We start from the raw sequence: 25,593 nt of genomic DNA on the forward strand, positions 1-25,593 counted from the left end.
GTGTGCAGTGTTGGAGCTGCAGCCTGGAGTGAACGGATTCAGACTGTCCAACCAGCCTGTTCTCCTTGTGTGCCCCCTGCAGGCCAGTTTGGAGGTACTGCTGCCCACTTGGTCTGTATAGCACATTCACTTCTTGTGTGTGCGTATGTGCGTGTATGTGCATGCACATGTGTGTCTGAGGGGCTATCAGGGGCCCAATTCAGTAATTCAGGATTACTTCACTCAACAGGTTTTTGTTGCCCATATGGATGACTGAAATGCTCTCACACTACAGATTTTTTTTTTTTTTTTACTCATATGCACAATTGAAAAATTGTCTCACACAGCTGACATGTAATATATTTCAATACATATTGAGAGCATTTCTGTCGTGTGTGTGACCTTAAACAATATACAAGGAAAATAATAAACACTGTCAATGTTAATGTTGACAGGACAGTGTTGTTTGTCTTGCAGATTTTTAACATGACCAGCATGCAGATGCTACGCAAAAAGTCTGTGCTGCTAACAGGCTACTTAGAGTATCTAATTGGCCACTACTATAAGGAAGATCCCGCCCATCCCTGCAAACCTCACGTGCGCGTCATAACGCCGTCCGACCCGCAACAGAGAGGCTGCCAGCTGTCACTCTGTTTCTCTGTGCCCATCCAGAAAGTCTTCCAGGAGCTAGAGAAGAGGGGTGTGGTTGTAAGTAGCCTTGAATCACCATCAGATTGCGCAATACAGTGATATTGCGGGGGTTGCATTCCAGACCCACACACAATAGGTGAACACCTGACAGACCGTAGAACAAAAGTATTTTATTTAGCTCATTCACTGCCATTGACGGCTATAAACGTCGAAAATTCATTTGAACTATTTCTATTAGTTTAACATTTTTCCCTTCTTTTGTTAACAAGAGTAAAAAAAAAACACTTTTATTGTACATTTAGAACAGATATAAAATTTGTGATTTATCGTGAGTTAACTAGTGAAGTCATGCAATTAATTACGATTAAAAAATGTAACCGCCTGAAGCCCGAATTTTTATTAATCTTTTATTTTTATGAATTTATGGCAGTGAATGAGTTAATTTTATTTAACACATTTAAAATTGTTAACTCATTAAATGCCAAGAATGACTTAAGAAGTCCATTAGAATCAAAACATCCAGTGCCAAGTATGTTGTTATGTTTTTTTTTCATTGGTAAAGTAAAATGGTAATGAGCCAAACCACCAGTAGAGGGTAGTGGTGCACAATTTTAGACTCATCATGGCAGCGTGCAACTGTCAACAAAGTTTTTGTCGGACAACCTGAAGCATACAGATAACAAGGAACATATTTATGTATATTACAACAGAGTACCGGTATGTATTGTCTTATGATAGTTAGCATCACAGCTAACAAATAGCATCTATGTGGTGATGTCATATCGCTTTAAAGAACTAATGGATAGACAATATGACAATACTCACTGGCATATGTTCTTTATCCTCTGTGCAAAGTGACTAACATCACTGCAAATTACGGAGTCGTTTACAGTTGTGTGTAAAATTGTTTTTCCTTTCTCTGCATGACTGCATTATACTGCTGCACGATGGCCAAGTAGTGCCAAACAGAAGCAGCCACCATGACTCAATCATGATGCACAAACCATTTAATTCTTTACATTTTATTTATGTTATGAATGTTTATTTTTTATAAAGTACATGATTATAGAATGCTACTTTCATTATTAAAATACACAACATGTTTTTGTTATTTTTGGGAGGCCTTAACAAATTAATGGCATTTTCATTCATTTCAATGGGGAAAGAACATTTATAATACGTGTTTTAAGTTAAGAGCATGGTCATGGAATGATTTAAACTCACATCTCAAGGCACCTTAGTATTAGTAGTAGTAGTTTGGACATCCCTGCTTTTCATTCACATATGCGGGGAACTATATGATATTGTGTTTGCTGTTTTTCCCCCCTAGTGTGACATGCGTCATCCGAGCGTGTTGCGCATCGCCCCGGTGCCACTCTACAACTCCTTTACAGACGTCCATCGCTTCCTCGAAAGTTTGCAAGCGGCAATGGCTGCCAGCTTCCAGTGAGCCACCTACAACCAGCCTGCTTGCTTCATCAGGAAGTCCAATAAAGACTCTTAAAGAAAATTTAAAAGAAGCTCAAATCCTTGCAGCTATTGTTTGTATTTTTTAACTTAGTATGAAGTCAACAATACATGAGACGATTCAAATGATTACTGATATTCCTTTAACATAATATTGTAAATGCAAAGAAAGCAAAAATAGGTTTTGTCACTTTCTACATTCACATTTTTACAGCTGAATCAAGAACACTTAAATGTTTTCTTTTTTTTGAGTGCAGTTATCATTGAAACAACCTTTTCAAAAGAAAAGATTGAAACACTCGTTTGTCTCTTGTATATGTTTCAAATATATGGTTTAAGTTCTAGACTTTCTAGATCTTGAGACATTGGTACAACTGCCTCTTGTTCCTTTTTTCATAAATATACAGTATATTCTTTCTAAAGGGACAAAAAACAAAACTACACTTTCTCAATGATTCTCAAAATGTGGTATGCAGGCTCCCTCTAGTGGTACATGAACATTCACTGAATTAAATGTTCAAACGGCATCACTTTTCACCATCGTGAACTTAAAAAAATTTAAATAAAAAATCCAGTTCCGTACATTGTTTAAATAGTTTTATTTAACTTACGTGCAATGCATTTATTATTTTTATGTTTTATATATTTTTTTTATTCAAAAATATAAAGTGCAATTTCATTGTTAAAAATATTACAGTAATTTAAATATGCATTTTAGGAATAAAACCTCTGCCTCACTTTTGATGAAAACGGTGTGATGTTTTTTTTTCTTGTTTTTTTCCCCAGTTGGCACCTGGTGTAAATAGTTTGCTTTAAATTACAATATTTGTATTTGGACTATGGGAATTCAAATACAGTAATTTATTAACTCAAAACAATAGTATGTGTTTTACTGAAACACATAACCTATAAATAGCAATGTGAAGTCAGAGAAACAGATCATTTGGCTGAGGTCTCTTTTTTCCCCCCATAGCTTTTGTGCTTTACATGTTATCTGCAAGCATACAGCACTTTCTGTGTGCTGTTTGAAAAAAACATTAATTTTTTTGTATATATCTCATCAAATATTTGATGCACCTTGACCAGACACAAACAAGAATTGACAATGTGTGTGTGTATGTGTGTGTGTGTGTGCGTGCTATTTGCAGCTCATCTGGGTTATGTTGACTGTGGTGAAATGACAAGGTAGCACAACTGGAGGCGTCAGCTGTGTTCCAGGAGAGGCCAAAGAAGTCAATCCTGGCTGACAGTGACTTCGGGATACTCCGTGACAAGCTTGCACACTTAAGAATTTGGAAACTAACCTATGAGGATGTGCGTGTAGACACACACACACACACACGCACACACACACACACACACACACACACACACACACACACACACGCACACACACACACACACACACACACACACACACACACGCACACACAGGTTTGCCTCTGTGTATTATGAGGACATTTTTTCCAAACCTGTTTAATTGTGTATTACGGGGACACCCCTTTCCGCTAATGCCAGAGAGATGGGACTTGCACCCCAAATTTTTTTTTGGGGTCGTCCAGGGAAATTTCACTTCAAAACTTGAAAAAACTCAACGCACAAAAAAAAGAAAAACCTGAAAAAACAGTAATTATGAGGACATAGATAATGAGCTAAATAAGCCACGCCCATGGCAAAAATGGTAATTATGAGGACCAACTCACATTACAAGGACAAAGTTTACACAACACACAGCAACCATGTCACTGAAGTGACTTGAAAGTTCTGGCATTCTGGCGTTACACAAACTGAAATGACATTGATGTGTAATGACTTACCTGATATAAGGTCGCATTGTTGTGCATAACAATACTGTGAAATGCAAAGTCATACCTGATCCTTGAGCACCATGTTACAACTTTAGGACAGACTGAAACTGGTATGTTAATAAAACAATGCTTCTTATGTGAACAGGTTATCTAGGTCAAGCACATCTTTGTAATGGATAAGTTAGACATGAAACCAGATGCAAAAGAGTCAGTGAACATTGAACATTTTATTCTTTAAAACATGACTACCTCTCATCTTAAAGATGAGCAGTTTTCTAATAGCTCATTACTGGAATACCTTCGGATTTCAGAATTTCTGAAACAGGTTCAATGTAGGAAGTGTCCGAAGTACTGTGAGAATCTGGAACATATTCCTCTGCTGATGAATCCTCACTTGAACTGGATACATCAGCAACCTAATTTTTTAAACAAAAACAATTATTACATACATACAGACATACATATACATATTGTCGCTGTCCTGTGAAAAACACTTCCACCATATTTTCCAGACTATAAAGCGCACCGTGATACAAGCCGTGCCGCCAAGAAGGATCGCTACCGGAGAGCAGCCCGCGACCTAAAAATGGAAACGTGTTTTTCACAGGACAGCAATGATATCCATATATACAGTAGACGCACACATACATGTGCATATATACAGCGGCTCTAAAATTGACACCTGCCGGATGCGGGTTAAAGTTCCTTTTGGCGGGTGGTCATAAATATTTACTAGCTTTACTTCGCTGTTACTTAGTGATGTTACACTCGAAGTAGAAGCTTGAGACAAGTGTCGAGCGCTCGCGGCAGAAGTAGCTCCCGCCATTGATGGGCTAATGTGCTAAAGTTCATTTACCAAAGATAGGTGGTCTTCATCATCAAGCAGTTTTGCATTTTTTTTTTTTTTGCAATCAACGGGATATGTGCCAGATGCTGGAGCAAACTAGAAAAGCATTTAGAACCTTAAGTTTGTGCATATAATGTACTAAAGATTATTATAAATCTAGTCACCACATTTATTCGAAAGATGAGATGAAGCATTTAACAAGAGGGATAGTTAATATGCTTAATCTATGGCATTGCCCCTAAAACGGGTCTTGTGTGATACAGTCCTTCAGTTACAGTAGACGTTTTCTATTTTACTGAGTCAGACAGTCGTTAAGATTGAGACAATTGCTCAACATTTAGCTGCTTGCAACTAAAGACAGCGGTATAAACATGGGTCATAATTTATCCTCTTGACTAAATTATATTCATTCAATGAAAATGCCTGCACTATTAATCCTGGTTGCGTGAAACAAAGATCCATTGCAGATACAAATAACACACAAGATAAAATACCCATCATGCCAGTCCATTCTAGTGCAGCGAAAGGTCCAAAACATAAAGCACATTTATCCAAGCTTGATACAAGTGAATAAACTACCTGATGTTTACACTTCTGTTTAAAAAAAAATAAAAAAATTATAGCGAGTTCACCTCTAAAATCCACCATAAATAAATTAATGGGAAAAAAAGATCACTACAGTGCATAATCTAAATCACCAAACTGCCAACAAATCTTCAATTTGAGATATTTTTAATGTTGACTTGTAGAAATTTTAGTCCCATACAAGCGTATTGTTGGATACAGTATTTTTAACGTCTTGGCAATACACATTGCATAAACAATTGTTGTGATTATATTTGTTAGTTATATAGTTTAGCCCTAGCATCTACTCTACACTCTTCACTCCTAACGTCTTTCTTCTGAAAACTGATTTCAACATCAATATTCAAAAAGAAATCTCGTCACCTGGTCAACTTTGTCTGTGACAGCTACGTCTTCAGCTATGTCTTCAGGTTGTGCGTCAGTTCAAACCTGGTACACATGAAGAAAAAAATACATATAAAATTCAATTCTTAGTAATACACAAGACTGTACCTGTGCATGTACACAGTTACAGTACATACAGAACAATGAATAGGTTAAAGTATTGTGAATGCAAACTCATTTTATTTGCCATTACAAAAATAAATAAATAAATCCTTCTGCACTACAGGTTTGTGTAAATTGGTGACGTCTATTTTTCACAATGAAACAAAAACAAGAAAATACACAGTCCTCAGAGAATCCATACCTGACCAGAGTATGAATTGTGAGGACTGTATGTGTAACTCCAAGCCCTGAAAACTTATTTTACACTCACAGTGTATAAATACACTGTCCTCAGAGTGTCAGTTATTCACAACTACGACATTGTGAGGACTATGTATCTGCGAGGGCTGCTCAGTATTGACAAAACATGCGACATGGGTGTTTTATACAGTGATGGAGATTATTTAAGCATTTAACACATACCTAAAAAAAAAGATCTATCCATATACATATATATACACATACATATAGATATATATACTGTATACATAGCGAGACAGACAGACAGACATAGCGAGATGGACAGAGCGAGACAGATAGATATAGAAAATAAAGATAGAGATAAAGATAAAGAGATCTTTATAATCCAAAGAAAGAAATGCATGTTAATGCGGAAAAATAAGCATGCTCATTGTGATCTAATCTTATCCAATTAAGTTATTTTTTGTTAGTAATGCCCCTCGATACGGTTCTCTCGTATGGCGATGCGCAATTCAGGTAGTCTCTGATTGGTCAAAGTCAGACTAAAGTATACAATACAATATTCATTTGTTGCATGTCTTTGCAATACACATATTGCATGAGCCATTCGTGCGACAAGATATTTTTTTATATATTGTGCCAACGTCTTGCTTCTGAAAAATGTATTTCAACATCAACATTCAAAAAGAAATCTAGTCACCTGGTCAACTTGGTCTGTGACAGCTATGTCTTCAGGTTGTGCGTCAGTTGAAACCTGGTACACATGAAGAGAAAAATACATATAAAATTCAATTCTTAGTAACACGACTGTACCTGTGCATTTACACAGTTACAGTACATAAAGAACAATGAATAGGTTAAAGTATTGTGAATGCAAACACATTTTATTTGCCATTACAAAAATAAATAATCCGTCAGCACTAGTGGTTTGTGTAAATTGGTGACGTCTATTTTTCACAATGAAACAATTAATAGAAAATACACAGTCCTCAGAGTGTCCATACCTGACCAGAGTATGAATTGTGAGGACTGTATCTGTAACTCCAAACCCCTGAAAACTTATTTTACATTCGCAGTGTATAAATACACTGTCCTCAGAGTGTCAGTTATTCACAACTACGACATTGTGAGGACTGTGTATCTGCGAGGGCTACACAGTATTGACATGCGACATGGGTGTTTTATACTGTGATGGAGATTAAACATTTAACACGGACCTAAAAAAAAGATCTATACATATACTGTATACATACATACTATATATACACAGTATATATATAGATATATATATACACAGTATATATATATATATATATACACAGTATATATATATATATATATACACAGTATATATATATATATATATACACAGTATATATATATATATACATATATATACACAGTATATATATATACATATATATACACAGTATATATATATACACAGTATATATATATACACATATACACAGTATATATATATATACACATATACACAGTATATATATATATATATATATATATATATATATATACACACAAATATACATATATATATATAGACAGAGAGACAGATATATAGATAGATATATAGACATAAAGATAAAGATAGAGAGATCTTTATAATCCAAAGAAAGAAATACACGTTAATGCGGAAAAATAATCATGCTTATTGTGATCTAGTCTTATACAAATAAGTTCGTTTTTTTTAGTAATGCCCCTCGATACGGTTCTCTTGTATGGCGATGCGCAATTAAGGCAGTCTCTGATTGGTCAAAGTCAGACTAAAGTATACAATACAATATTCATTTGTTGCATGTCTTTGCAACAGACATATTGCATGAGCCATTCGTGCGACAAGATCTTTTTTTTATATATTGTGCAACGTCTTGCTTCTGAAAAACGTATTTCAACATCAACATTCAAAAAGAAATCTAGTCACCTGGTCAACTTGGTCTGTGACAGCTACTGTATGTCTTCAGGTTGTGCGTCAGTTGAAACCTGGTACACAAAGAGAAAAATACATATAAAATTAAATTCTTAGTAACACGACTGACTGTACCTGTGCATTTACACAGTTACAGTACATACAGAACAATGAATAGGTTAAAGTAATGTGAATGCAAACTCATTTTATTTGCCATTACAAAAATAAATAAATAAATCTGTCTGCACTACAGGTTTGTGTAAATTGGTGACGTCTATTTTTCACAATGACACAAAAATAAGAAAATACACAGTCCTCAGAGTGTCCATACCTGACCAGAGTATGAATTGTGAGGACTGTATGTGTAACTCCAAGCCCTCAAAACGTATTTTAAACTCACAGTGTATAAATACACTGTCCTCAGAGTGTCAGTTATTCACAACTACGACATTGTGAGGACTGTGTATCTTGCGAGGGCTGCACAGTATTGACAAAACATGCGACATGGGTGTTTTATACAGTGATGGAGATTATTTTGACATTAAACATGGACCGAATATATATATCTTCATAATCTAATTAAAGAAATACACGTACATGCGGAAAAATAATCATGCTCATTTTGATCTAGTTTTATCCAAATAAGGTTTTTTTTGTTAGTAATGCTCCTCGATACAATTCTCTTGTATGGCGATGCGCAATTAAGGTTGTCTCTGATTGGTCAAAATCAGACTCAAGTAGGGCCTGGCAATAAATCAAATTAATTGAATAAATTAAATTCAAATTGAATCGTTGAAAATTTGCTAAATCGTGAAATGTATTTTGTCTTCTGGATTATTAAAAACTGTTATAATGTTCTGTTACATCCAGATGTTATTGTGAGTTGAAATTTTGCACAAGTGGTGGCAGAATGCTGGATGGTTGGTTTAAAAGACTTTTTATTTAATTTTTTGGCCATATCGCTTAGCCTCAGACTAAAGTATACAAACAATCCAATATCCATTTGTTGCACGTCTTTGCAATGCACATATTGCATGAGCCATTCGTGCGCCAAGATATTTTCCACATATTGTGCAGCCCTAGTATCTCCACCCTCCACTAATGTCTTGCTTCTGAAAACTGATTTCAACAACATTCAAAAAGAAATCTAGTCACCTGGTCAACTTTGGCGCAGTCTGTGATAGCGGTGTCTTCATCAGGTTGTGCTTCAGTGGAAACCTGGGGTAGATGAATAGAAAAATACCAATACAATTAAATTCTTACTAAGACTAGACTGCTATACTGTAATTTCATGTAATCATGAATGTGCGACCAGTAATTCTAGTATGTCACATGTATGAAACAATATCCAAATGTCATGATAAGCAATCACGATATGATAATCAACATGATATTGTGAGGTTAGCGATACTCACGATAACTGTAAAAGTAAAATAAAAAAATAAGTCACAATATTGTAAAAAAATGAAATAAAAACAAAAAAAATTATATTGAGAAAAGAATGTACTTTTGCTTTTGAGTTATAATTAATCTTTTATGTTTTGTCAAACCTTGCACGATAACCCCCCCACCCCCAAAAAAAACAAAATTAAGTGTGACAACACACCATATAAACATACCATAGTGTTTTTCCATTGTAGTGAAATTCAAACATGAAAACCTTCTGGGCATCATGATACACTCTCAGCCTGTTTTCACGTTCCTGTTTGCTTATAACTTCTCCTCGATATTCAGTAGGAAAGACTCCCTTCTGAAAGGAGCAGGAACTGAACACTCCTCGACCTTACAAAGAAAAAGGGATACAACAGAAATATTTCATTATAACAGTAATGAAAACTAGGCCCATACTAAAGAATCTTTTACCAATACTCACCTTTGAATGAATTAATATATTTTATGGTGAAGCCATCCTTGTCTTTACCTAAGGATGAAAAATATGCTACCTCTTCTTTGGGTTTAACTTTTGCCCTCTGTGGCCTCATGACTGACATATCTCACTGAAGATAATGATCTAAAGCTATAGAAAAAAATGAGTTTCAATCAGTTTGATAGGTAACTTGGTGCAGATGTTTTGAAGTTGACTTTCTGTGGACCATAATATCCTGTGCAGTGTGCAGTAAATGTGCCAACGAAAATAAAATAGTGGATAGCACAGCTCTGCTAAATATTTGCATAAATTAAATGTAATGAACACTAACAGACTTTACTGAAATATTTCTATTTAAAGAACAAATTTAAGTAAACACAAATGCAGCAATTTACCAATACTTCATTTATACTGTACTGGTAATACTAAACCATTGTATATTTTCACATCACAAACCAGCCTATCAAACCAGCCTGTTATTGCTTTCCTCTTAAAAATTTCAATTAGCATTTATCTTACTCAACAGACGGTTAGCTCTGCTATGCTAACTGAGCTAACCGTCGCTAACAAAAGCGTAGCAATTCTAAATAATTAGCTGCAACCATCATAATCAACAGATGGTTAGGTATGCTAACGTTAGCTTAGCTGCACTTACACTGGACTTGCATTATAAATCATTTTCAGCAATGTACACAAGCGACCAACATTAAAATAAACAAGTTTCTGGAGGAAAAATTCGAGCTTCAAACCTACCTCATTAGCACAGCTACACTGCCATCACGTCTCGTGAAGTAATTAGAGCCGGGGGCGGTTCTCTATCGGGGCTGCTAGATGACGTCACTTCCGTACTCCGGGCAATATAATAAATCACATTTAAATCAACAAATTGGTTCAGTGTTGGATTATGAACTTTGTTGATAAGAGTGGCTATTGTTCTATGATTTACAGTGTCAATTAAAAAAAAAAAAATAGATCACATTTAAAATTAACCCGAAAGGCTCATATACTAAATTAATTACCACAGACGAAAACAAAGGATATTATTGCTAGAATTATAGATAATTTTGTAATCGTTTAATGTGATTTCAGTTTGCTTTTTTAAAAAGTTTTTTTTTTTTTTTTCATTAACGAAAATGTTTTTTTGCTTTAGTAAATAAAATAACCTTGCTGCTGTCACACAGTTGCTGTCCGAGGATGTTTTGGTACTATACTTTAGTAATGGACGCATGTGTTTTTTGGCAAAATTGTGAGCGAGCCCAGTAACTTGGCTTAGAAGCAACCCTGCAAATGAATGGTCACATGATGCTTTACTGTTGGCATGAAGCAGGACTGATGGTAGCGCTCATCTTTTCTTCTCCAGACAAGCATTTTTCCGGATGCCCCAAACAGTTGGAAAGGGGGTTAATCAGAGAAAATAACTGTAACTCTTTTTTCCTTATTTTGGTCTGTGTTTATGGAATCCCTTTTTCACTGGTCACACCAGGCCATCCTCCAAAAGTCTTACTCCCTCACCATGAGTGTAGATGGACTCATACCTGCTTACTGCCATTCCTGAGCAAGCTCTACACTGGTGGTGATGTCCTTATCCCTGCAGCTGAATCAACTTTGGGAGATAGTCCTGGCTTTTGCTGGATTTTCTTGGGTGCCCTGAAGCCTTCTTCACTTAAAGTTTGTAAGGTCACTAAAGGAAATTACTTTAATTTTCATGGCAAATAGGGACTTTGCAATTCATCTAATCACTATAACATTCTGGAGTACATGTACATGCAAATTGCCATCATAAAAAAACAATAATAAGTCAGCACTGCAGATTCTTAGAAAATCAATGTCATTCTCAAAACATTTGGCCGCTGGTGTACAGAAAGATGTTATACTGTAAAGGCAGGGTGGGATGTTAAATGATGAATTAATGTACGGCACTGACAGTTTCTCTGTCTCTGCTGTTAACCATTGTACATTTTTAAATAAACAACCACTGAAATAATTAAATACTGAAATATATAATTAAATATCGTAGGGTATTTCATTATTTAATTATTTACTTAGGAAATGGTGGCTGCAAAAAAAAAAAAAAAAGGCTCTGTGTCTACAGACAAACATTCACAATACACAGCATTTTGAGAAAAAACTGAATTATGGAGACGTGCGTAATTGTGAGGACAGGTGATGGTCAGCCAATCAAATGCTGTGAAATATACACTGGTGTGAATTATTCATGAAGTGGTGCATTACAAGGACCTTCCTACAGGGGGCGCCATCAAATACACAAAAATACACAAATTCACGTAATTATGCTTTACAAGGACATTGGCTAAAACTTTGGATTTAAGCCTTCTACAGCCCTAGAAGCACTTCTGCATTGAAATAATTATGAGGACATGGGCTGTGTCCTCATAATTCAAAATGTCCTCGCAGCACGGCATGTATTCAGGTGAAATGTCCTCATAATACACAAAGGCAAACACACACACGCACACACACACACACACACACACACACACACACACACACACACACACACACACACACACACACACACATGCACGCACCCGCACGCACCCGCAGATTTTTGTCTTGACCTTTTTGATTATTTTGACCATTTATGATTCATTAATTTCAAACAAAATACTCCAAATATTATATTATATTATATTATATTATATTATATTATATTATATTATATTATATTATATTATATTATATTACATGAATTTGATTTGGTATTTGAGAATTGTACTTTTCCTCAAACATGTGCAAACTGTTGAAATTTGAAGTGCATTCGTTTATATATGGTTGCTGAACGGCTTCCAATTGGCCAGGAGAGGGCAGCTCAGCACCATGTTATAAACCACTGACTGAATCTGTGCCCTTTAACCCTAGTTATATTTATTTGATCTATTGGTGGTCAAACTGGGATGGATTATGTGGTATTATTTATAATGTAGCTATTTTTGAAAGGTGATTTGGTGAGCTCTTCAAGAAACAGTACAACGCTGCTGGTCCACTTACAGCTCGGTTAAGGAAAAGGCTTTTAAATTATATTTTAAATTTTACAGGGATGCAGATTGTTAAGCTATAGAACACAGCGTATATGAACAGTCTGAACTGAAGCAGCAACATCCTGGACTATAGCTGGAGTGTCTTTGGTGAGTGAGATACTCATCTTTAAGCCCAGTGACCAACCCATTTAGTCAGCCACAAATGAGTTCACAAATGAAAAAGTATAGTTTTTCTTCAACTTTATCACTGCTGGCTCAGTGGCTCTACTCAACACAAATAATTCACCTTGGCAGCTATTATTGAGAATACCTCACTGTAATGCTGTAATGTCCATACAGTAAACAGCAGTGCTGCCTTAGTTGGACGTTTGATATCATTGTAAATAAAAGCCCCCGCGACCCTTGTGAGGACTAAGCGGTTAAGAAAATGGATGGATGGATGTAAATAAAAGCCAGACCCTCATGAAAATCACCTAATTCAAAGTTTTCCTCTACTGCCAGTGCCACCTTCACTTTTTCTGTTTGTGGGCCTCTCTGCCTTCAGTTTTGCTCCAGTAAGTGAAAAGCATGCTTGACTGGTTTGAAATTAGGACACTAGACGGGTTCATTAAAGAACATTCCATTCATTTGCCTTTAACAAAGTTTAGCTTTCACAGTTTGTTTAGCGTCCTTGTGCATTTGCATACAGTTTGGCTGACTGTCAGCAGAAAGTTAAGTCCAATACACCTCTGAATTAATCTTATCACCAAAATCCCAAAATATCCCAAGTTGGGGCAGTGACATGTGTGCAGTCATGTGACTGCCTGGCTCCCATTGATTGGTTAGATGGAGTTAAATATCACCTAGCAGTCACTTTGTTTTAGTGAAAGAGTCATATGACATAAGTCTCTATTTAATGCGAGCAAAAATGAATACCTGTAGATAAAAGTATAATTTGTGAGTGGAATCTAGTTCAATGAATAGACTTAAAAGTAGCATTTCATTCCCTGCCATTGACGGCTACAGACGTAAAAAATTCATTTAAACTATTTCTAGCAGTTTAACATTTTTTCCACTTTAGTTAACAAGAGTATGAAAACCTAGAATTTTTATTAGAAATTTTAAACAGATATAACATTTGTTATTAATCGTGAGTTAACTATTGAAGTCATGCGATTAATTACAATAATTTTTTTTAATCGCCTGACGCGATAAAAAAAAGTATTAAAATTAGAGGCGTCAGGTGATTAAAATTAATTAATTAATCTCCAGAATTTTTTTTTTAATAAAAAAATAATTGCATGACTTCACTAGTTAACTCACGATTAATCACAAATGTTATATCTGTTCTAAATGTACAGTAAAAAAAATATCGGTTTTCATAGTCTTGTTAACAAAAGTGGGAAAAATGTTAAACTAATAGAAATAGATCAAATACATTTTTGACGTCTATAGCCGTCAATAGCAGTGAATGAGTTAACAAAAGTACTCAAGTAGAAGTAGAGTACAGTATATGTTGCATTAAAACCAAGCAGCTGAGCAGGGGAAAGGATGAAAAAGAGGAAGATGGCCAACAGGCGGGTGTTTGGTGTCATGCTTGCAGTTTACACTAGGGGAAAAAATGGAGCTCTAATTTGTTGTATCTTAATTTACTACGGTAGTTTATCTCAGATTATATATATGACTAGGTTGAAATCTTGAATTTGGAGTAAAAAAATGTTTTTGTCTTGGTCAAAAATTTTAATTTAATTTAAAATGATAATTTAGTATGAAAAGCTAATTTGACTTTTATTTCTTCTTTTCATTTTTTTACTTCCAATTTCTTTCAACTTTTAGTCCCCTCTGACCTGTCTTGTCCTTTTCCTTCATTACTTTTCTTTCAAGCTGCTCAAGTGCAAACTACTTGCCCATTGTACTGTCCCTAGTATTTCCTATGCTTTCCATGAGTGGTTCCTTTCTAATTTATCCTTTCCTGGGTTCCTGCTGACCTACTTTATGATCCTTCTTTTTCTTTTGTTTCTTCCTTATTTCTTTCTTCTGTCTTTCTTGTTTGCTTTCTTTCTGTTTTCTTCCAAAATACAAACACAACCTGTGAAGTAGTTGTCCATACCAGTAATTATATATATAAAAAAACAAACACATTTACCCACTAAAACAAACAATTTCATCAGAAAGGCATCCAGAATGGATTTAGTATGATGCCACATAACCACGTGACATGAACACCTTTGGGTTGAAGAGAAACATCTACTTAAGGTAAACAGAAAATGGGTGAATGTATATAAATTGCTTTGTTTTATGTTATATATTAGATATATTATTAGATATTGTAAACTTGGATGCTGGACTGGAAAACTGCGCGTCCTAGATTAGCTTAGCACTAGCTAGCCAGTAGTATGACAGACATGACACGGATAGATTTAAAACTTTACCAAAAGCGAAAAAAAAAACAACCGTTCTGCCATTGTCCGGGGAAGAGCGAGAGATCGTGGAGATTAAAGTAAGTTATTTTAAACTTAAAAGGAACACCTTTCAGTAGGTTAGCGTGTCGACTGCAGGCTCCGATATGCTTTCAAAAAAGTGAATATGAAGCTTGGCAAAGCGCTTTGAACAACATATGGTGTAGATAAAGCGCCATATACTGTAATTGCACTCTATTTACCACTGTGATCAAATTGGATTTAAATTTTTTGGACTATGACGTGTTTCGTGGCAAAAGTACAATTAGTAACCCATTTGAATTCGGGATTTGATAGTTAAATGGGAAATGAATATGCAAATATGCATTTGGAGTCCAGGCTATAGCTAATAAATACTATAGCTGTACTGTAGCCTATGTATGTGAATATGACTGCTTGTACATGCATTACTGTATGCATTTTATTGCACCGTATCCAGAAGTATTTTTCTCACCCAGAGTGGAGCGTTGCTATGTAAGTAATGAATGGTATAAAAGTTGATGTAAAATGTTTCTGGCAGCAAAGCTATATACTCTTTTGGAGAAAGACAAATAGTAATAGCTAGAGCTCTTCTGCTGCTGCAGAATGTCATGGAGAAGATGTGAAGGCTTCTCCATGACGGAGTGAAGTTTTGCACGGTGATCTCTGGTCCTCCGCAGACTCAAACGTCTCCATCTTCAGTCCCAAAGAAAGCACATGCCGAGGCGGGGTGGCGCCAGTGGCCGTGGACGGTAAGCGCTCTCCTCACAGCAGCAGATAAAGATGAGGTCAGCACCCTAGCACATGAAAACAGGAAAGCAATGCTGGTCCAATCAAAAGTTCTATTAACCTGAAGCACCGAGAGCTAATTGAGGGGCGGGCGAGCTACACGGCCAGCAACACGGCGATGCTAGCCGGCGTGGTGGCGTGACACATTTGACGAATTTGTAATTATGAGGGATAATAAGGAGTCAAAGCAGGCAAACAGCTGAGCAGAAGGTTTGGGCCAGAACACAAGGATTCTTCCAACCTTTGATAACCCACATGAGTAGTACACATATAGTAGTTGAGGGGGTGGAGGGCTAGAAGCTTTCTAAACGTGGACGTTGGCGGTGGAGCTGATGGCGGCTCCTCTGATGCTCTCTTATCTCCTCCCTAGGGTGAAAGATGTTCTAATCTGTCACCGCAATACTCTTAAACCCTGGTGCGGCGATTGGACCAACTTTTGTTCGCTATAATCCTCCACGCCGGCGAGGGGAGGTCATGTTTGTCACAAATGTGCCAACCCCCTCCCCCACAACTCCGTCCACCCCACCCGTGGGCTTAATTTGGAGTTTAAAAATGCATCTGGAAGATGGTATAAAAACTGAGCACATGAAGCAGTCTGCTGGATTGCAACAAAAAGGAAGTCTCAATGCTAAATTCGAAGAAAAACAAATGCATTTATTAAACGACGACTTTTTACACCAAGTACCACTTCAAAAAATGCTTAGCTCTCCTAGCAGGAGCATAATGAGCAACATTGAAATATTATTGTAGTCCTAAATGTTCAGCAAAATTGTGGAAGAAGTTTTTTGTCTAAGAGCTTAAACATTGCGCTTAAATATCCAAACATAAATAGCTATAAAGCACGATTTAATTAAAATGTACTGCTCATAAAAGTTAAAAAATTAATGTTTGAAAACAAACTGTTATAAAAGAGGAAATGCAAATAAATTGCATTTAAAAGTTAAATACAATGGAACTGTACTTAAAGGTGCACTGTGCCGTTTAAAAATCAAATGTTAAAGCTATTTTTTTACACCAGTGCCTAGATGAGTACAAAGAACCCTGACTGTTTTACTCTGACTTCACCTATCAGCTTTTATCTTCTTTTATCTTCTTGCGGACCCTCACACTCCACAGTTTGTTTAGGGAGGGGAGAGGCGGAGTCTTTCTTACCTCCTTTGAAGTCATGTCTTCGTTTGTCAACTGTGGCTGTCGCTTTAAGATCGTGTACTTGCTCGCACGCGCACTACGAATGAGCCTGACACAGATGCTGCAGTTACGCTTTGGGCCAGAGGTGGCAGTCGTGAGTAAAAAAAAAAAAAAAAAAAAAAGACAAATTGCACAAAAATCCTTTAACAAATCTACAGTACAGTTTTGGATTTGAAAAAAAAGAGAAAAAAAAACACTAACATAGGCACATTGGGCATTTTGAAAATTTATTTCAGTGGTACTTTTACATACCACTAGAGGGAGCTGCAACCACTAGTGGGATACATACCTACCTTTGAGAATAACTGTACTAGCATTTCATGGTAAATAAATGGTAAATAGAGTGCTCTTATGTATAGCGCTTTTTTTACATCGGAGAGTAGAGTACTAGAGTCCAGAGAGTAGATTTTCAACATTTCATTTTTTTTTTTAAAATAACTTCTCTGCCAGTTTGCGTGTGTGTGGGGGTGTGTGTGTTTGGGGGGCGGTAATATAATTGGTGTATTGGGGTAGATGCCACAGACTTCCGACTTCCGGGTTTTACACATCAGCGCCGTTTCCGGGTCACTACTGGCTGCGTTCCAACACTCGCACCCCCACCCCTGCGCCCCCGAACCGCGCGCTCCCGCTCATCGGCGGGAGGGCGCCTCGGCTATCTGAAATGCTTCGGACACTGAGACACACACTACACAGCCGTCTACGGGAACGCGCAACCGAGGGGCACAAAGGCGGAAGCGCAAGTAATGGGACGCGGCCCACACGTCGCAAACCGGAAACGGAAACAAAGTTGAGAAGTGAAAATAAAAAGTCGGAAGTCCCGCCTCCTCCGTGGCATATAATCAATTGCTACTTATATTACAGCCATTATTTTGAATTCACTTCTTATTATTTTTTGTTCCGTTCTTGCTTGTTCGATAGAGTGGTAGCTAACATCTCAAACAATTGACCAAAAAGTCTAAACAATTGTGGAGTTTGTGTGTAATCCACCGTGGAGACCAGGTTTTGCTGGCATACACAGCGTGAGTCCCTCCCTTCCCTTCACGGTAAGATGAGGGAATGTCAATGGGCCCTCGAGCGAGCTGAACCCGAGCGCCGATCAATTGATGCCTGACACCTCGGCAGGGTTAATATTTGCTTTATCAATGAGGTGCCTCTCTCTCAACACTACTTGTAATGCTTACAAGTGTACTGAGTCAGACGTCACATTTATCTTCAGAGTCATCATTAAGATCGTCAAATAAAATATTTTGCATTCAACATCTCCTGCAATTTTTTCCCTCTTAAATTTGATTTAAATTCCTCCTCATTGCTGCTGATTATATTCGTTTTTACTCCATTTATTTCTATATTATTAATACGGGTGAATTTAGCTGCTGTGACAATTTACTTTTCCTGACGGAATGAATACAGTACCTTATTGGATGTCAATTTACAGCTCTGTGTGCGATTTGGCATCATGTGCAATAATGCCTGTGCTGCCAAAGTAACTTTATTCCTCACATCTCAATTCAATTTAAGGTCATGAAGAGAGGAAAAAAAAAAAAAAGACAAATCACCTCACCAGCAACAGGTGAGGTTGCATTGTTCCATGACCTTCATGCTCTTAGTGTCATTGAGTCCTTGCTGCTCCAGCTTTGAAATGTGTTTTGGTTACAGCAAGAAGAAATGTAAATATTTGAAAGGATTGTCATCATTGTTACCTTGCGTCTATTTACGCTGGGCTCGTGACGCAACTCAACTGTGTACACTGTTTACATATAATTCTGTTTACACAGTTTCAATCTCACTGAACTATTTCCTGCTGTGGTGGCACATATTCCAGCATGCAACTCCAGCTGCGCTCCTTTGTAATCATGGACCTTTATTTTACTTTTTTTTTAAATTTTCTTCTTTTTTTAAAATGTAAGCAGCTGATGCTCTCAGATGTCATATGGCAGTGGACTTGCGTAACAATAGTTTGTTTCCAAAAGATTCCTGAACAAACTTTCAGCTAACAAAGCATCAAGCACTTTATGCCTTCCACATTATCACGTTTTAATAATGTAACATAAGTCTTTTTTGTAGCTCTTGTCCACATTGCACATTTCTACATTTACTTCTTGAGTGACTAATGAATGAATCCTGACCTAATTAACGCATATGCTCCAAGATTACACAAAAACTACACAAAAACTACTGAGACAAAATCTTTATTCCAGACATCGAGGCAAATATCTTGCATTCTTTTTGTATTTAAAACCCCCCAAACATAATTACCTTCATATTTCATATAACTTATTAGTGAATGATAAATAATAATAACAAATAATGTTTATGACACAATCTTTGGAGGTGGATGACAGGAGTTCATCCCCCCAAATTTTGGGGAGCTTTTTTGAAGATCCATCCATTCATCCATATTCTATACCACTGGTCTTTATTATGGATTCGGCTAACTGGAGGCTTTCTCAGTTGACTTTGGTCGCAGGGCTCATGTGGTGGTGGGGGGGGGGGGTGTATGAGGGGGGCATTCACAGTATTAGTTGCTGACTATAGCTGTATCAATATTATTGCAATATTTATCATGTACCTAAAGAAATTACTTTTTATTATCTAATGAAATAATTCTTTTTTTTCATGCAAGATAAGCAACCTCAATATATTCACAGTTAATTCATTGTAATTAGCTCTCAATTGTGTTCAGTTAACTATTGGATGGCGGTGCACATTTTAGTTAGTGGCTGACAGGTCAAATTCAGATAAAAGCATACTGTTCCATTTGAACTTTATTGCATGTTTTTGTGATATGCATACTGCGTGGGCCAATATCACGATATTGATATATTTTTTTTATATATATTGTGCATCCCTAACACAGACCATTAAGAGTCTTTAATGAACCCAACATGTTTTCGGAATGTAAGAGGAAGTAAATACAAATTGTACACAAGAGTTGTTTTTGACTCTTGACTGTGAGTCAGACATTCTACTAAGTGCAATTCTAGTTTGTTCATTTGACTCCACATTACGAGAAAGTGTTAACTTGTCAACATGTCCGATGGCTGAAAAAACGTTTTGCTTTTCAGCATGTGTAAAAATAGAAGCATCGCATTTCGGATATCTGTATAGCAAATTATATTTTAAAAATTAATCCCCCTTAGAAAGTGATTTTTATCTTATTTTGAAGGGTGCATCGCGTTGATGCTGATTGATAGAATAATTCACAGCTTGCTGCGACCACACGCCACCGCCGCTGTGATCTCTCTCCACAACGCCGTGCGGACTTAAAGATCTATGAAAAGAGGCAATTTACAATTATCACGGTTGGATCTGTGGCGCTGTCAGGCGAGCGGGACACGAGCGCTGTTGTTAATCTCCCCGAGTGGCTGGCGTGATGATGATGCCGTGCATATGCAACTTCAATTTGTGCACTTCAAACCAGAGCGAAATGAAGATGTCCAGAAGATGTGTGCACTTACTTCTTTTGTGTCACATTTTGCAGGTTGTCAGAGGTTCCGCTTTCATACTGTAGTTGCGGATGAACCGACGGTAGAAATGAGTGAACCCCAGGAACCTCTGCAAGTGCTTTCTTGAAGTAGGAGTTGGCCACTCGACCAACGGCCTGGATCTTGGCCGGGTCGGCTCTCAATTGGCCCTTCTCCACAATATATCCGAGAAAGTGCACCGAACTGGTGTGAAATGCGCACTTTTCTGCTTTTACGTATAGCCGGTTTTCCAGCAGTCGCTCCAAAAACCAGCCGAACGTGTTGCTGATGTTCTGCGAGGTTTCTGGAGAAAATCATCAAGGTAAACAAAACAAAAGTGGTTAAACATGTCACGCAAGACGTCATTAATAAAACACTGAAATATTGCGGGAGCGTTGGAAAGGCCAAAAGGCATAACCAAATACTCCAAATGAAATTGTTGGAATTTGGATGTCTCTGGGGTTGGTGAAGGACTCTGGTTGGTGGACTGGTGGGTGGTGTCTGGTCGGTGCTGGATTTCACTTTCCTTTCTTTTCTTTGGTCCTTCCTCGGGTCTCCTGACGGCCTCACGACTCTTGCTGGAAGTGTTCAGTTTAGGTGAACGGTATGGGATTTTTTCATAGGTTTTAGGTGAACTAATGAATACACACACACTCGCACACACGCACGCACACACGCACGCACATACACATTATCACCCACATACAAAAAAAAAAAAGAGAGCAATGAAAAAATAATAAAAATAAAATTACCGAATGAACAATACTGAGCTCTAAAAATAAATAAATAAATAAATAAATAAATAAATAAATAAATAAAAATAAAACACTGAAATTTTGCGGGAGCGTTTGAAAGACCAAAAGGCATAACCAAATACTCAAAATGACCAATGGGTGTTTTAATTAAAAGCTGTTTTCCATTCGTCGCCCTCTCTTATTCTAACCAGATGGTAGCCACTGCGAAGGTCTATTTTGGTAAACAGCGTAGCAGAATGTAATGGTGCAAATGCGGACTCCATTAGTGGCAATGGGTATTTGTTTTTAATTGTTATGTCATTTAGACCACGGAAATCGATGCAAGGGCATAGAGTCTTGTCTTTTTTCTCAATGAGGAGAAATCCTGCCCCTAGCAGCATTTTGCCCTCAATGATCCCGTGACACCAGCAGTTTGACATGCTTTATGATACTGTAAGAAAAAATGTATCTCGCATAAAGCACCCACATTTTACCTAATTACAACGGTAAATAACATGCACTCTTATTTAGGTAATCATCATGTCTGAGTAGAAAACCAATGTTAAGTCGTCACATAGAATTAACCTGAGAGCTCCTTGAGAGAACTACTAAATCTCTCTGAGACTTTGGAGAAAGGAGCTTCAGAACAAAATAGAGGAGATCCTTTCTTTCTCACGCACACGCGTGTCTGCGAAGCATTGAGCAGAAGCGTTCATTGAGTTGAGTAACATGGATGTAGCATGCTCTCATGTTAGCGCACGCAACACTTCACGGCCAAGCACATTCCTCCTGTCGCTTTGGCTAAATGATGAGCGGAGCTTTTATGGTCTTCCTGTTTATGTGCAGGTCGGTGGTGAGGTGAGATCCATCTCAGTATGTGTAAACACTCCTCCATGGACGCCACTGTTAACACAAAATCACCTCAGAAGTACACTGCCAGTCAAAAGTTGGGATACAGTTTCTTGTTCCATCGCACTAGAAACTTTAACTTGAAGTGTGAGCTACATCGACATCCTTCCTGTGGCCCAAAATAATTTTACTGACACCAACTGATACAATGATCCTATGCTTTAATAATGAAGGAAATAACTTTAATGCAAAATGTAAACATTAAACATACTAAAACATGAGAGAATGTGAAGAACTTAACTCTTTCACTGCCACACGTTATCCAAAAAACAACGCCGACAGTGCCAACCGATTTTGAGCATTTTAACTCATCTTTCAAGGAAAACTGAATATTGTGTACTTTAACTACACAAACATGCTGTGTACCAAATGAAAGATAGCGTTCCATTCCATTCTTTCATTAACTCATTCACTGCCATTGAAATTCATTTGAACTATTTCTATTAGTTTAACATTTTTTCCCCACTTTTGTTAACAAGAATATGAAAACCTAGATTTTTTTTATTGTACATTTAGAACAGGTATAACATTTGTGATTAATCGTGAGTTAACTATTGAAGTCAAGCGATTAATTAATATAAAAAATTTATAAATCTGACGCGATTTGAAAAAAAACGAAAAAAAAAAAAATTAAAAATTAGGGGCGTCAGGCGATTACAATTTGTAATCGTAATTGATTGCATGACTTCAGTAGTTAACTCACGATTAATCACAAATGTTATATCTGTTCTAAATGTACAATAAAAAAAATTCTAGGTTTTCATAAACTAGTTGACAAAAGTGGGGAAAAAATGATAAATTAATAGAAATAGTTCAAATGAATTTTTGACATCTATAGCAGTCATTGGCAGTGAATGAGTTAATAAAGTATGTTTCTACCTTATTCCGTTCTTCAGTATTCACCATTTGAAAATAGGTAATTTGAGTGACATTGAGCGAAAATTGAAAAGAAAAGGAGAAAATGAGCTTTTTGTGAAAAGATTCATTTTCTGCACAACAGTGAGGCTCTGTGAATTATATTTAATGTGACAAATGCTTTGATCATTCACGTCATCCTTGAAAACGTTTTATTTCCTAAGATCCGCCATGTTTCATTCACAAGTCCATTGAGTTGGCAGCGTTGCGCAACAACTTCCACTGCCCATTGTGAAAAAAAAAAAAAACTTGTAGTAAACGTCAATTAACGTTTTTGCCGGCATTCATTTGGATTTTAGTAAACGTCATTAAAAGTTTTTGGCGGTAAAAGAGTTAACTGGTTTTAGTGGGTGACTTGAGGACCTCTGCCTCTAGCTCCGACTGGCCATTTTCCACGTCCCTTCCACGCTCCTGCCAGCGTTTTATTTGTGTGTTTGACTGCTTGTCCAGTGTGGCTCTCCTTTTTTTTCCACTTCACTCAAGTGACAGTGTATCTACCGCTCAGTTGTAAATCTGGTTTTGGCTCGCAACACAAAGCAAAAAAAGTGAATGCTTGTTAATGGAAAAACTCACAAATTGGGGCACCCGTGCAATACTGTACAATTATTAGGGAAGCACTAACACCACAGTTTAAGTACAAACACAAGTACTTACATTTGAGTACTCGCAGTACTAATTACAGATACCCAAGAATCCCATTATGTCTTGCAAATTGTGATGAAAACTATTTTAAATATAATTAAATATTCAAATATTATATTCAAAAATGCAAACTTTGGCACAAGTTTCATTTGACTATAGTGGAACTTTGAACACATTTTCATTGACATTTTAATGTCCAATTAGATTTTTGTCAGGACAACTGAAATGAAACATTGTCACACCATCATTTACTTCTCTTCACTTTAGACAGAGAGGCAGATTTTTATTAATGAAAGTGTGCTATATGTATTAACCTTGAATTACCACAGTTAGCATACTGCTCAAAAGAAGGAACCATTAATTAATGAACCATTCACAGTCACTATACAGGTAGTATACTGTATGTGTGTACTTAGACTTGCATAGAACCAGGCTGCTCTGTTTTGCAAAGCATAATTTCCAGTCAGTTAAAAACGTTGTTACCCAGATAGGGTGGCGAAGTGATATTTGTGTTGTAGTTTTCAGAGCCGGAGTCCAAGTGTGAGTACAGATGTAGAGTATCAGCACTGATACAAGTTTTAATTAAACATGAGGTTCTGGTTCTTGGGTGAATTTGTATAAGAAGCCTTCGTTGTGCAAACGGATGGCGATCCCTGGCTTACTATCATTTAGCAATAATGTCTGAGAAACTGAACTGTATAGTGATGCTGTTGCGGAATGCTACCCCGCGATGGCGACTACAACATACTGCAGGCTTAAAACCTCATTGACCGCAATCACTGAGTTTCTTTCGAGAGAGATTAATCAGGATTGACTCTTTGCTCTCAAATTGTTCTCTCATTTGTTTAATTGAAACTGGACAGATAGTCTTAATGTTCTTCAGTGCAATCACAGTGACTTTGTGTCTCTGAGCATCCAATTTCATCAACACAAGCTGCCACGGGCAAAAGACCCTCATCTTTTTACTTTTCAATTTTTCTTTTATTATTACTGAATCAAAAGATACAAGCAGAAGAATAAAAACATACACAACGCAAATTACCACTCAACAAGAAACTCACCAATTTTCTATCCTCCACACAATAAACACAGTCGTCAATATCTTTTTGTTCATTAGGGCCCGGAATTTGTGATGCAGACAGAAAATGTTTGCAGTCACAACTGCTCAGTGTGTTGACATGTGGACTCCTGGGTTTTGGGACGAAAGGAATAGTACAAATCAATCTACTGCTCAAACGTATTGCTTTTGTTTCTTCCTTCTTTGTCTTAGCTTGTTTCACATTTGGTAAAAAAAATAAAAAATAATTAAAAATAAAAATAAAAACATATATATAAAAATTTAAAATAATAATAATAAAAAATAAATAAAGAAAAAAAAATAATATTAAATAAAAGTGCTTTTTGTTTTGTTTTTGAGTTTCATTAAATGCAGAGATAAGCAATATAGAGATAAGATAAGAAAAATGCATGAGGTAGTCCTTAGTTTTTTTCCCTTCCCAATCTTAACATGAACCATCTATTAAAAACAGAAAAGAAGAAGAGACAATAAAGGAAATTAAATCATCTGCTGCTTATCCTTGCTTGGCATGTACTGGAGCCCATCATTTACAATATATCTGTCTAACAGCACAGACATGTCACATTCTTTGAAACATACACTGAAAAATAAAACAAAAATAATTAAAGTAAGAACACGACATAGCATTAAGACAAAACTT

General features: G+C 36.7%; 1 protein-coding gene and 1 long non-coding RNA gene across 8 annotated transcripts in view; one reads left to right on the plus strand and one right to left on the minus strand.

Annotated features, from left to right (window-relative positions):
* kynu (kynureninase) overlaps positions 1-2,157 on the plus strand; it is a 9,710-nt gene extending 7,553 nt beyond the window's left edge. For all 6 annotated transcript variants that reach the window (XM_077553683.1, XM_077553680.1, XM_077553692.1 and 3 more), the window contains exons 12-14: positions 9-94; positions 457-687; positions 1,961-2,157. In XM_077553683.1, the coding sequence (XP_077409809.1) occupies positions 9-94; positions 457-687; positions 1,961-2,080 (437 nt within the window). In that variant the 3' untranslated portion in view covers positions 2,081-2,157. The remainder of the gene's footprint in view (positions 1-8; positions 95-456; positions 688-1,960) is intronic.
* A 1,348-nt stretch (positions 2,158-3,505) lies between these two features.
* LOC144060928 (uncharacterized) lies at positions 3,506-12,282 on the minus strand. 2 transcript variants are annotated; one of them, XR_013296041.1, is made up of 7 exons: positions 9,825-12,282; positions 9,571-9,733; positions 9,107-9,169; positions 7,967-8,025; positions 6,725-6,778; positions 5,701-5,766; positions 3,506-4,321 (listed from the first exon to the last, which is right to left on the minus strand). It is a non-coding gene; the product is annotated as an uncharacterized LOC144060928 (long non-coding RNA). The 2 variants fall into 2 exon arrangements; XR_013296042.1 differs by lacking the exon at positions 7,967-8,025.
* Positions 12,283-25,593: the final 13,311 nt, after the last annotated feature.

This window comes from Vanacampus margaritifer, chromosome 1, assembly GCF_051991255.1.
Source record: "Vanacampus margaritifer isolate UIUO_Vmar chromosome 1, RoL_Vmar_1.0, whole genome shotgun sequence".
In the NCBI taxonomy this organism is placed as follows: domain Eukaryota; kingdom Metazoa; phylum Chordata; class Actinopteri; order Syngnathiformes; family Syngnathidae; genus Vanacampus; species Vanacampus margaritifer.